The sequence below is a fragment of the Oenanthe melanoleuca genome, chromosome 4, assembly GCF_029582105.1.
Source record: "Oenanthe melanoleuca isolate GR-GAL-2019-014 chromosome 4, OMel1.0, whole genome shotgun sequence".
NCBI lineage: Eukaryota > Metazoa > Chordata > Aves > Passeriformes > Muscicapidae > Oenanthe > Oenanthe melanoleuca.
This window is the reverse complement of record NC_079337.1, coordinates 9,974,842-9,987,424: the sequence shown is the minus strand read 5'-3', so window position 1 is coordinate 9,987,424 and position 12,583 is coordinate 9,974,842. Positions and strand designations below refer to the sequence as shown.

Here is a 12,583-nt window from a genome sequence, read left to right as displayed (position 1 = left end):
TTGTGAAATGAGTTGACATTTGAGGTAATAATTTCATAAGATGCTCTTCCTCTTAGACTATGAACAGCAAAGTGATGCAATGGCAAGGCCACAGTAGGAGATAACAATAAACTCTGTAATGTTAAAGTGCATTCTTAGGCAGACAAAGAAAAATAGAGGAGTCTAGATATGTCTCTCTCATAAATCAAGTGTCATGAATTGTGTCCTGGTTGTTCTTATACTGGAAACAAAATCTGAATAGCACTGCTTGCATTGGCATTCTTCTGTGGCTTCAAGCTGAGCAGAATGTGTTTTGATAAATATCCCATATTAATGTCTCTAGTGACTCTGGATGTATTTTCTGATCAGGTCCTCAAAGCTCTAGGAGATTTCTGGTTTCTTATGAAGCAAAATCCTTCTAGACACATCTGAATGTTTTCTTAGAAGAGAGCCCTAGACTGGAATAAGATTCATGGCAATGCATCCATTTTAGATATTTGTCTAAACCTGGGAGCACAACTTGCACCAGGGATTGCATGTTTTTGTTTAAATCTGTCTTCCCAAACTGAAGAGTTCTGAAACAAGGCATATTTCACCTCAGTGAGGATGTGAAATGTCTGGTAGTACTTCTCTGCTTGTTCTCAAATGGGTGTAATAGCAGAGAGCTACCCAAAGGTCTGGAGAAGGAAAAAAGTGCCATCTTAGACAAACCTTATCTATATTTAATGCCAAGAAGCTTTTGCTGTTGACATTTCAGTGTGGTCTCACTTTTCTGCTGCTTTCCTGGGTGCAAACTGCTTATTGACATTTGAGCCCAGTTATGGACTTTTGCAGCTTGGTGAGCCTGGGGGAAATCTCAGCCTCTGGGACAAGCCAGAGCAGTTTTGGGAGAGCCCCGTGGCACTGTCCGTGTCCTGGGGGCATCAGAGGTCATTATGGGATGTGAGTGAGGCCTCCATGAGTGCAGAGCCCACCAGAGTCTCACCAGCTTGTTTCTCACCCTGGAGTGGGTCCCTGCAGGTGTATCTCAGCTGGTGCCCATGCCTGTGTGCTTGGCAGAGGAACGGGTTTGTAAATTCACTTTTCTCTCACTGCTCAATGTTCAGCTCCCTCCCAAGCCTCTTGCAAGCAGTATCAAATTCTTAGAAACCCATGATCTGACCTCTTTCTTTTGGAATATTTATTAGTGTACAACAGCTACAGACTTACACCAAAGGTTACAAATAGCAGCAGATGACTATTACTGGTGTGCAATCTTACTGTTTTCAAAGCACCAGAGTAATTAGCTATCTTCATCCTTGTTTGATTACAGTAATATTCAAATTAAGCATCCCTTGATGCACTTTTCAGTGAGTAAGGGCTGTACCACCTCTGTGTAGACCACTTCCAAATCTACATGGTGATATTCTTCCCATGCTAGTGTAATTGATTTAAAATAATATTGGCTAGAGAAGGAGTTTGGTTAATTTTACCTCTCAAACAAACGTGTGTCAGGAAATACAAGTGAGTGGAAAAAGTCAGTCTGGACAGGCAGCATGCTGTGGTGTATTATGTTTCACTGACATGAGAGGAATGTGGCAGGGAGGTCTACAGTTCCCTGCTGTAGGCACTAACGCTGGCTGGAAAGCAGCTTGGGATGTGCCTTTTGCTTCATTAAGCAAAAGGCTTTCTGCCTGTGGCAAGAAGACTGTGCTGTAAAACACAGTGGAAGTATTATAGTGTGTGTGGTTAGGCAGGGTTGCCAATTTCAAGTATCTGAAATCACAACAAGATATTCCAACGTAAAATCTGTCTAGAAAATAGAGATTTAATTTTTAAAACACTTAGTTTCCTTCTTGCCTCTTAAGCCTCATTTATTTTTTAAGTGAAAGCTGAGATCTTCACTGAAAGTTGAGGTCCTCATCTGACTTCAGGGCTTTAAGAAAAACAGCAAATTACAAAAAGGTCATAAAGGATGTTAGCAATGAGTCTGGGATCCTCTGTGGAAGCTGTGTGATTGTATAAGCTTTGGCATTGTAAACAGGATCTGAAAGGCAGGGATGCAAAATGCAGGCTAAGCTCCTGGCACTTGCAGTGGAGTTGAGGTTTGCTTACCTCTAACAAATAGCAGTAACTGTGCTGGCTTGTGTTATTGAGCAGCCAGCCAAAAAAAAACCCAGCAGAGCAAACCAGCAGAGGCTGTGCTGTGTGGGGGAGCCACGGTGAGGCAGTTTATAGACCTTGCAGCCAGAGGCACCTACAGCTGGCTGTGTTTGCTGTGGCTTCTGCAGCTCCCAGAGTTTCATCCTCTGGGTGCTGGGGTCAGCATCAGGATTCCTGTTCACAGGAGATGCTCAGGGATGCATTAATTTCCTTATGTTGCCTACAGCTTCCAGAGAAATGTCAGTGCTTCCCTGAAAGGGAAGGTGTAAGAATGGTGATGTCCCCTCTCTGCTGGAGCTGTAGTTTCAGGATTTTGAGCTGGTATCAAGGAAGGTGGAGTGCTGCTGTTCCTAGGCACTATCACAGTGCTGGAAAAGCAATGCCAGAGCATTGCAAGGGCATTTTTTAGGGTCATTCATTGTTCCTGCCAACCTGCCCTTCTGTCCCAAAGACAGCAAAGCCCACACTTTGCAAAGATTAAAATCCAAGAATTTGAATAATTGTATGGGATTTATAAAGTAAAACTCGAGTTTGCTGGTTTGGAGACTGTGCTGCTGTACCTCCATCAGATATTAGGTATGTGAGCTGCAAATCTGGTCCTGTTCCATCTGCCTGTCTTGACCTCAGTTGAGATTTTTTTCTGCTGTGCAGCCCTGGAAGAAACACCAATTCTTGAAATAACATTTCAGCACTATTAAACACTGCTCATTGGATGCTGACATTTGGTGCTGGCAGCTCTGCCTGCCTCTTCAGCATGCATCTGGCTGTCACTATCCAGCCAGCCCTTTTCTTCTGCACAGCTCAGATGGAAAACACCTTGGCTCTCAAGAGTGCTCCAAGTGGCTGTTCAGCTTGGCTAAGCCTCAGGAGCTCCATTTTGCAAATATAAACTTGCCCTTAAGCATAATTTTCATTGTTTTTAAGAATCCTATTAATTATAGAGGAATGATAAATAATCCAGTGGTCTGAAACCACATTTTTCTGACTCAGGGAGCTGTTAGCACTAAAGATGATGCTTTAGGTGTTGAGGTGCTCTGATGAACTCTAGGATCTAGCAGCTCACCTGAAGGTTCAATGTCACTAAAGACCACTGAAGTCTGCAGGATGTATCATTCAGCTTGTAAAAACTTCCTCCACCTCTGGTGGAAACATTTACAGTCAGAAGCAATGCCTTGAAATGTTTGCTAATATCATATTGAAAGGGCAAGAAAAAAAATAAATAAAAGATAGCAATGTAAAGATGTGTGCATTAATTATTTATTTTGCAATCAAAAAAATATAAAAGTAATCCAGGGTGAAAACTGGGAAGAATTGTGAAGGAAAACATTGGCTCTTTCAGTTTGAATAATGCAAATCCCACTCAAGCTTTCTCTAAAGAAGATGATGTCTAATCCCAAGCACAAGTAAACACATGTGGGGGTTTTTCCTATAAAAGATTTAAAAACCATGCTGCTCTTGAGAGGTGACTAATTGTGCTCACTTAGCTTCAAGTGAATAATTAAACTGTGAGGAGTTATTATTTTCCTGGCTTCTCTGTCATGTTTCTTACTTATTAATTCTTAGATATTCAACTTCTAGACTTTTAGCATCAATCAGGCTCTGCTTCTATTGTCTGAAAAATAAAATATGTAAAGGAAAAACTGCCACAGATTTAAGTACATTGTATTGTTGCGGTATAAATACCATCTTTGTAATTAAACCAATTGAAAATATGAACCATCAAATTTTCTCTCAGGGACTCAGCCACCTAAGAGGGTTTTGTGCCTTTGAAAATCTCCCTAGTGTGTTTTGCTGGTTGTTCTTGAAAGAAATTTAGCTTTTAGTGCTTTAAAATCTGTTGGCTGCTAAGTTTATTTGCTGCTAAATACACACCTGGTAAGTGCTATGGGATCAAAAGCAAAAACAAGTTGCTCTTCCTACAATGTGATTTGCAGTTTGGCAGAAGTCAACAGTCCAACTCTTAGTGTGTTTTGGGGTCATGGAGCATTAAGGGATCCCTTTGGCCTGGATCATGAACCTGCAGTCTTCAAATCAGAGGAAAGAGTGAATTTAAGGAGACTAGAAAAGGATGAGAGAAGCCACTTGAGACCAGGTAGCCTGCTCCAAAGTCCTGGATTTGTTTTGTCCTGGTCCAATGCCCACGTTCCTACATTAGACAAGTGTCCTCTTAAAGATGTCCTCTGAGATTCTGTCACTTTATGAGGGTTTGGGCAGATTTTTTTCCTGTTAGGAATGTTTTTCTGATGACTGAGGTGCCTGTGGCTTTGTCATTAACTTGCTGTCTTTGTGGGGGGAGTAGGATGATGCCAGGTTGAGGAAGTGAAAGGGGATGGGGAGGGAAATTCTCAGGTGGTGGGAGGAAGTTCATGAAGGACCTGGATGAAAAGCCCTGGGAGGATTAAAAGAAGAAAATGTTACCCATCCAACTGCTTTTCATCATGTATTTCACTATGAATGGCTTGAATTTTGGGATATTTCTTGAAGTGTTTTAGACAGATATTGAATAAGAGCAAAGCTTTAATCTGATCACAATCTCAGTGGTGGAGATACCTTGGGTCCCACCTGCAGAGCTACAAATCAGTAACACATTAACAGAAAGAAGTGACCTTTTCCTGTCTTTTCTACCCTCACAGATGAACAGGAGCCAGCAGTCAGCAGTGATTCAGATATTTCATTGATTATGGCCATGGAGGTTGGACTGTCTGACGTGGAGCTCTCCACTGATCAAGACTGTGAAGAGGTGAAATCCTGAAACACAGAGCTGCAGCACTAAACTGCAGGGGAGGGTCACAGGTAGGGACAGAGCCAGCTTTCTAGGGTTTGGACCAGTCATGCACATGCCTCCAGAGCACTCACTCCTGCACACTCCATGCTGAGATGGTCATGAGAAGCAATAGCAGCTGTTGTGTCTGCCTGGATGTGGTTTCATCATCTGCCCCCTTCGTCTGGCTCACATGGATGGACACTTCCAGCTCACCCACGTGCTTGAGAGCAGTCATGGACCTCTCCAGGGGCTCCTAAACATGCAACTGAAATGACAGCTGGAGTGTTTTCTACACTTGTTCAATCAATTTTCTGTTGGGTTTTTTGAAAAGGCATATGTTTATTTTGATTTGTTTGTTGGTTTATAGTTTGTTATGGATGGATGCTCTGTTTTTATTGACTGACCCCAGCTTTTTCAAGAGTTCAGTCCAAAAATCCAAATTCCTCTTCACTGGTCACTTCATGATCTGACCAGGAGTTATCATTGCCTTGTTTCTGCATGAATTATGTGTGGCTGGCTTCAGAAGGATGTTGCACCAGCACCCTGCATTGATGTAACACCTGCTTTCAGTAAGTGGAAGGCTTGGAAATGGCATATTCTGAAGAGCCCTGAATTAGCAGAAATTTGGGTCAAAACAGCATTAGTTTGTCTTTTACTTAGAGCTCTGTTCTAGACAAGTATTGTACAGTGTGAAGGAGAGAAAGAAAAGCCTAAAGCATCACTCCATCCATGTAGTCCTGTCCTGTATTTTATGCTGTTCATAGGTGTCAGTGCATTAGTGTCCTTCCTTCAAATGACAATTCAGTAGTTGGAAAAAAAGAACTAGCATAACATAATTTCTTTTCTTAATTTTACAGACCAAAACCAGATCAGTGGGCTAAAGGAGCATCTGAGAGGTTTCCAGAGGCTGCTTATTAACAGTTCTGCATTAAGTGGGTGACTGTATTCTTACAAAGGGTCTGGAGATGCTTCTGTCAGTGTCAGAACTAAGGGGGCAAGAGGCAGTCAATTGAAATGTTTAATTCCTGGTTAGCTTTGGGTCTTTTCCCTTAGTGTGTTCCATTTCTTACAGCAGTTTTTGTCTGCTTGTTATCTAGCAAGAGTTCAGGTGGTTTGTTGCCCTCCAGAGTCCCTGTCAATGTTGCATAATGGAATATTTTCAATTTATATACAGATACAAATGCCAAAATATATTGGGGAGGGCATTTGAAAATAAAAACTAACATAAATCAAAACATCTAAATAGTAATGACCTGACATAATAATTTATTTCATCCTGAGCTCTACTTTCCAGGTAAGAGCTCATTGTTAATTGTTCAGGTATGATTTGGTTTTTCAGTCAAAACACTCAGCTGTGAAGAAGCTCACTGTTACACAAGAGTACATAGTTTCTGCTGGGAGTCAGATGATTTCAATCACATTACTGCCTCCTGAGTCAGTCCACAGAATCAACAATTCATCTTACACTGAAATTTCATGCAGAGGTCAAATATTTTGACTTTCAGTGTCATGGCAGCATCTCAAAATGCAACTGTTGGGGCTCACTGCATTTAATCTCCTTGTGGATTTACTTGTTAAATGTGAAAACCAGCTTCCAGCCAAAATTTGAGTTTGTCAGATTTTATTCAGGAACAAATGTGTTTAGAACTAGCCCTAAAATTTTGGCTGACTTGCTTCTTTAGTACAGAAAGAAGGAAAGAATATTCTCCATGCTCTTTTGTCCATTTAGAACTAATTAAACATTTAGTTTTATTTTATGTTCTTAGGCCCTTAATTGTGAGGTAATTCTGAGGTAAAGGTTTTAAACTGAAAGAGGGCAGATATTAGAAATAAATTATTATTGTGGTGAGGCACTGGTAGAGGTTGACCAGAGAAGCTGTGGATGCCCCATCCCTGAAAGTATTCTGAGCAACCTGGTCTAAGGAAAGAAGTCCCTGGCCATGGCAGGGGGTTTGGAACTAGATGATCTTTAAAGTCACTTCCAACCCAAGCCATGAAAATGACCCATAAATGTTCTAAATATTTAGAAGCCATTGGAATGAAAATCTTTTTTCAATTTAAGAGAGAGGGAGGCAGCTGGAAATCTTGGTTAAAAAAGAAAGTTACAGACTGTTCCAGTGGGTACACTAGGTCAGTCTTGACAATATTTGTGGTTCTGTAATCTTGTTTTCCATGTTCTTTTATGTCTTCTCTATTCCTTGCTGCTATGGGAAAGGCCTGACACATCAATGTTGAAATAGACCACTACAAGAGAGTTTGCACAAGGTACTGCATCAGCTCCACTTAAGCTCTGTAAATAATGCTGAAATGGGATTTAAGTGGTGCTTACATCGAATTTTGACCCAGGAATGAAATTCATTTCAAACAACTGCAGGGGAAGGAGTGAGGCTGGTTATGTACAGTCAGGGCACCTATGGAAAGTCCACACACACTGGTACAATTTCTTCTCCAGCCCTGGAGTGTGGGTGCTGCATGTCACAGGAACATCACAAACACATCTGAGTTGTCAGTGATCCTTTCACATGAGCACACTGCAGCTCAGCACACAGGCAGAGAGCTCCTGGCCAAACTGCTTGGGTTTCAGAGGAGCTGCCACAAAGTCTTCATTTTATTTCATGAACTGGATTAATTTGGTCTCAATGGATAGATTGCTGTTGCCAGAGCAGAACAAGCAAAGCCTGTGGAAAAGCCAGGCAGGAGGGGAAACTCCCAGCTGATCCTGAGCTGGGTCCTTTGCCCAGCAAAATCACTGAAGGGAGCTGTGCTCAGAAAGGCATCACAGATTTGATAATTCAGACCCTGCACGTATTTCTGAGAGTTAATGAGGAACTTTGTAGGGGTCTCATGCTGTGCACACACTTTTCCTAAATATCCCATATTAGATCTGGTCCCTCAGGGTCCACAGGTGGCCACTGGCAGGGGCAGGGCCAGGCTGGGTGAGTGGTTTTGACATACCACCAATTAGTGATGTGCCTTTTGGAACAGGCATCCTAGCAAATCTGGGTCAGGAGTCTTTCTGCTTTTGTTTTCCCAGTTCTGCATGCAGGTTCACTCAGGGAAGATGTTGTTCCATCCCTGTTTTCAGGTGCTCTGCAGCTCTGAGCACTGTTAAGTGATGGTGAGGGCAAAGCCAGGTTACACATCACTGAAGCCTGAACTTAGGAAAGCACTTAAGTAAATGTTTATTCCGTCCTTCAAAAAACCACTTATGATTAATTTTGGACTTGTACCAAAGTCACATCATTCTCAACAGGTCTTCTATAAGCATAATTAAACCCCTGGGTCAAAAGGGAATGTTTTCCTGAAGCTTGACCTGACTGACAATATTCTTTGCATATATAATCTGTGAACTGCCTTGGGAATTTGAGGTGCTTTATAAGCATTGAGGCCCCCTGATGTGTGTTTGTAGCATGTATGAAAGCCTTAATTCTGCACATCTGCCTGCCCATGCACACCTTGGTACTGCTGCCCACTAAGCTTGGGCATTGAGTGGGTGGGGTTCAGCTGCTGGGGATGCAGTGCTGGGTGCTCAGAAGGGAGAGCAGCCTTCAGCATGCAGCCAGGAAAGAGCAAAATCCTCTAGAGCCCTCTGACAGGCAAGTGCTCACGGATACAATTCTGCAGGCTGGTGCCATGACTGGATGGGGGGCATCACCTGCACAGGGGCAGTGGCCAGGGGATTGTGTGGCTCCCAGGAAAAGGCACTCTTGTCATTAAGCTGATCCTCTGCCTCTCCCAGCAATTCCTGTCTTGTCCTCTGAAGCACTTTTCTTTTCCATGAGCAAGTGGTAGTGAAAGAAGCATTTGCCTTAGTGAGGCTCATCATCACTCAGGCTGGGTTGCAGGATAAAACTTCGTGAGACAGAAACTGCACTTGGAGTATGCTTGGATTTCTTGGGTTTCACTAAGCTGCCTTCCCAAAAGTCTGCTCAATAGGTAGGATGCATAGAGAGTTATAGAGGCAGAGTTTTGCACCCACAAACAACCTGATGTGTGCATGCAGATGTGCAGGGCACCAGGTGTACATCCCCTCCCCACAGCTCACCTGTTCTGGTGGGGATACAGATCTGGCACTTACTGAGGGTTTGGGTTTTTTTATTTTCTGACTGCTTTAGAGCCTCAAAACCAGGATCAGGACTGTCATAGCACTGCAGTTCATTTTTTAAGCACTCTATAGAATTAAATGGACATGTATGCATATAAAAATGCATTGATGTGAGTATGGAAACTGTACTGTTGTAAAAATCAGAAGCAGTTGTCACTTTTAGGCCTTTTATTTGAGATAGATTGTAGCACTATAGAAAAAGGCAATTTGAAAAAATAAATTATGGAAACCACATATGATGTGGTCCTTTGGGTGTCAGTAATAATGCCTGGGTCAAATGCCAAGGAAGTCATTGCAAGAAGGGCATTAATGATGGGGTACATCCATTTTGCAGGACTAAAATGGCAGAGAAATCCAGCCTGCTCCTGCCCAGCCCATCTCACAAGTGTTTGTCCAAGGGTGAGCCTTGGGTGCAGGGGAAGGAGATCATGGGATCAAACCTGCACAGTGCTGCTGCCTCTCCTGTGTTCTGTGCCACCAGCATCTTTGGAGCAGGTTGGAGAAGGGACAGGAGCTCCAGCAGACCCTGGGCTTTCAGCAGGTTTGGGGCAGCCAAGCTTCTCCATGGCTAGTGCTGGCCCTAGGTTTGGAGCTTTGTTGAACACTGAGCCCATGTGGAGCCATTTGTTTTGTAGATGCAAAGATGTGTGAGTGTATTTGGGATGGCAGTGAATCCCAAATACTTGGGTGTGTTTTAGGGCTCAGGGAAAACGAGCCTGGAGGTGTTGCAGGCTTCTTAAATAGGGGAAGTTGATCCAAAATAAGCACTGCTTTAATTTACCAAGCTGTCACCTGAACTAACTGATGGTTTCAGAGAATGAGGAATGCCAGATGGACTGTGCAGGGAGGGTTTGTTGGTGAAGCAGATGGCAGCTGTGGGGTGGGGCTGCCCCTCTGCCCACCCCACTGAGCTGGACACCCACTTGGCCCCTTTATCTGCCCATTTCTTTTTCAAGGAAGCACCCTTGTAAGCAGGAGCTGTATTTCAAAGGGAGAAATAAAGAAATGGAAGATGTGGATTTTGAGTGAAAACCCAATGGATGATTTTTCCATCTGAAATTCATCTTGTTTCTCTCAAGTATTTTAATTGTGAATTGGTGGAAGTTACTTCATTCTGTGGTGAATGGAAAAAGATGTGAGAAAAATAAGGAGTAATAGTGTTTTCCCTTTCTTGTTTATTTCTTGATTCTTCAGTCCCGAGTAGCATTAAACACAATAGCCAGATGAAGATGCTTGTTTGCTCTGAATGTATACAGTTATTTCAGATGTCAAATATCTAAATGTTTTGTATATGTATGTAATGCCATCCTCAATACTTGTTTCATGTTAGGAACCTGAAATGACTGTACCATTTTATAATTAGATATGTAAAGAGGGGACAGTGGGTGGGAGGGTCTGTTATTTTTATACCAAGATGTTCCTTGTATTTAGTGAACATTTAAAGCAGTTTTGTACTTGTCAAAATATACATTCCATCCATTTCCAGAAGAGAATTATTTCTATTTAGAGTAGTTTATAAGCAAACAAAAAAAAAAAATAAAAAAAAAAAAGGTGGCATCCCACTTGTATGCAGTTCCTGAACAGAGCAGCAGTCCTGGTTTCCAGTGGTGGCTACAAAGCTTTTCCCAGCCATGTCTCTTCTCACAGGCAGCAGAGCCATACCAGCAAATGCCAGTGTTATAAAGGGAATAAAAATCCCAAACGAAGTAAATACCACATGGATCAGTGCACAGCTTAGCAAAATAACTTTGTTAAGTCCAGAGACAATGGTCTGTCCCAGTGCAATTCTCCAAAGTAGTCAGTCCTGCTCTGGGCAGCAGGAGCAGGTTTCCTGGGAGGCTTCAGCCCTCTGCCCCTGCCTGCAGAGCCACCAGCCTCAGCGAGCTGGGGGGATGCAGGGATGCACTGTGGCTCTGGCTGTGCTGCAGCTTTGGTTTGGGAAACACCTTCCAAAAGGCCATGGCAAAGTCACACTGTGGCATTTGCATGGGCCATCCTTTTCCTTGTACTTGGCTTTCTCATTCCCTCCCTTTCCCCGCTACCTGTGACGTGCTGCCAAAACTGTGCAGTAGCAGTTTGTGAAGAATTTTTTTTTTTTTTGCCTTTTTTTCCCCTTCTGTACAGTCTTGCAAATAAACTTTTAACTCTTTGCTGATGTTTTATAACATATACATCTTCCTCTCCAATGCACTTTATCTCTCTTGAAAAATGTGGGAGTCGGAGAACTTAAAGGGATTTGCCTGAAATCATGAGACACGTACTTTTTATTATTTTGTGTCCTTTTTGCTTTGTTAGATACTGTAAATGCTAAAGAGCATAGACAGTGACTCAGCTGGGGGAAATACTGAAATGTTGAGGCTAATACTTGGAAGCATTATTCAGTAGTCCAATATGGCTATTTTTGTTATATAGAGGATTATAATGTAAATATGTGAGACTGTGTTATTACGTACTAGTAAAATATTGCAACTCTCAAAGTTAAGATGGTGAATTCCAAGGAATTTTATTGCAAGTTTTTTTAATAAAACAAATCTGATTATTGTGTTGTATGCATTTTCTAACAGCCTGTGTAAACCTGGAATTTCCTGGTGTGTGAAACTTGTGGGTTGTTTCTTCCTGAACTCAGCCACTGCAAACTTTGGCATTCATAGGAGACAGAAGGTGCAGTGGGAAGGGACCCAAGTGACAGCCTGGTCTTTGTGACACATCTCCAGCTCATTACTGCTCTGCCTTTCAATTGCTTCTAAACAGAAACAGCAGCAGTGTGAGAGGTAAATGCTTGTGCTGCCTCAAGGGAGAGCTGCAGCCTCAGCCCAGACACTGGGCACGACGTGTTAAAGCAGCTTTAAAAGATGACTGCTCTGCCATGCCTCAGTGGGAATTGCACCACTGTTGTGAGGGGTCATCCAGCTGCTCTTCCCTTGCCTTGTCAGACATCACTGATCCCTGGAATCCCGCTGGGAGCAGGGGGAGGAGAGCCCAGGGGTGGTTGTGCCATCCAGCATAGCTATGCTGCTTGCAAGAGGTATGAGGCACACTGAAAATCCTAAATGTAATTTCAGAGATTTACAGAAAAGTTTTCCAGTAGATGCCAAAGAAGGCAGAGAGAAATCCCTGAAGGAGCCAACTCATGGCTCAGCTACAGCCCTGCCACGGGTCCCAGCCTGCCTCCATCCTGACCCACCTTTTTTGCTTTCTGGCAGCTGCTGGCAGCACACACACCTGTCTTTTCCAGAATTCGAGGTGACAGCTTGCCAGATTGGCTGGAGCCCTGGGCTGGATTCCAGGAGCTGGGAAGGCAGCAGCTGTGGGCAGTCCCCTCTCAGCTGTCCAGACCTTGCTGCCTCCTTGCTCCTGGGCACCCATCCCCATCCCCTTCATCCTTGCTCTGCCCACAGCAGAGGGGCAGCAGCTGGCTCAGAGCAGGAGAACAGCCAGCAATTCAATCAGCAAAGCCAGGAATTACTTTTCCCCTCTCAATTCCTGTCAGCAGCACAGCCCAGAGCTCCCATCCCACCAGCCCTGCTCCAGGGGCTGAAGCCCTCCACACCAAAACAAGCCCTGGGTTGCCTTTGCAAAGAGGATTTATGTCT

At 43.3% G+C, this 12,583-nt stretch overlaps 1 protein-coding gene across 1 annotated transcript in view; it reads left to right on the top strand.

Moving 5' to 3' along the window:
• The window catches only part of RNF150 (ring finger protein 150), a 101,752-nt gene extending 90,213 nt beyond the window's left edge, over positions 1 to 11,539 (top strand). The window contains exon 7 of the mRNA XM_056489805.1: positions 4,755 to 11,539. Within this exon, the coding sequence (XP_056345780.1) occupies positions 4,755 to 4,873 (119 nt within the window). The 3' untranslated portion in view covers positions 4,874 to 11,539. The remainder of the gene's footprint in view (positions 1 to 4,754) is intronic.
• The last annotated feature ends 1,044 nt before the right edge of the window (positions 11,540 to 12,583 follow it).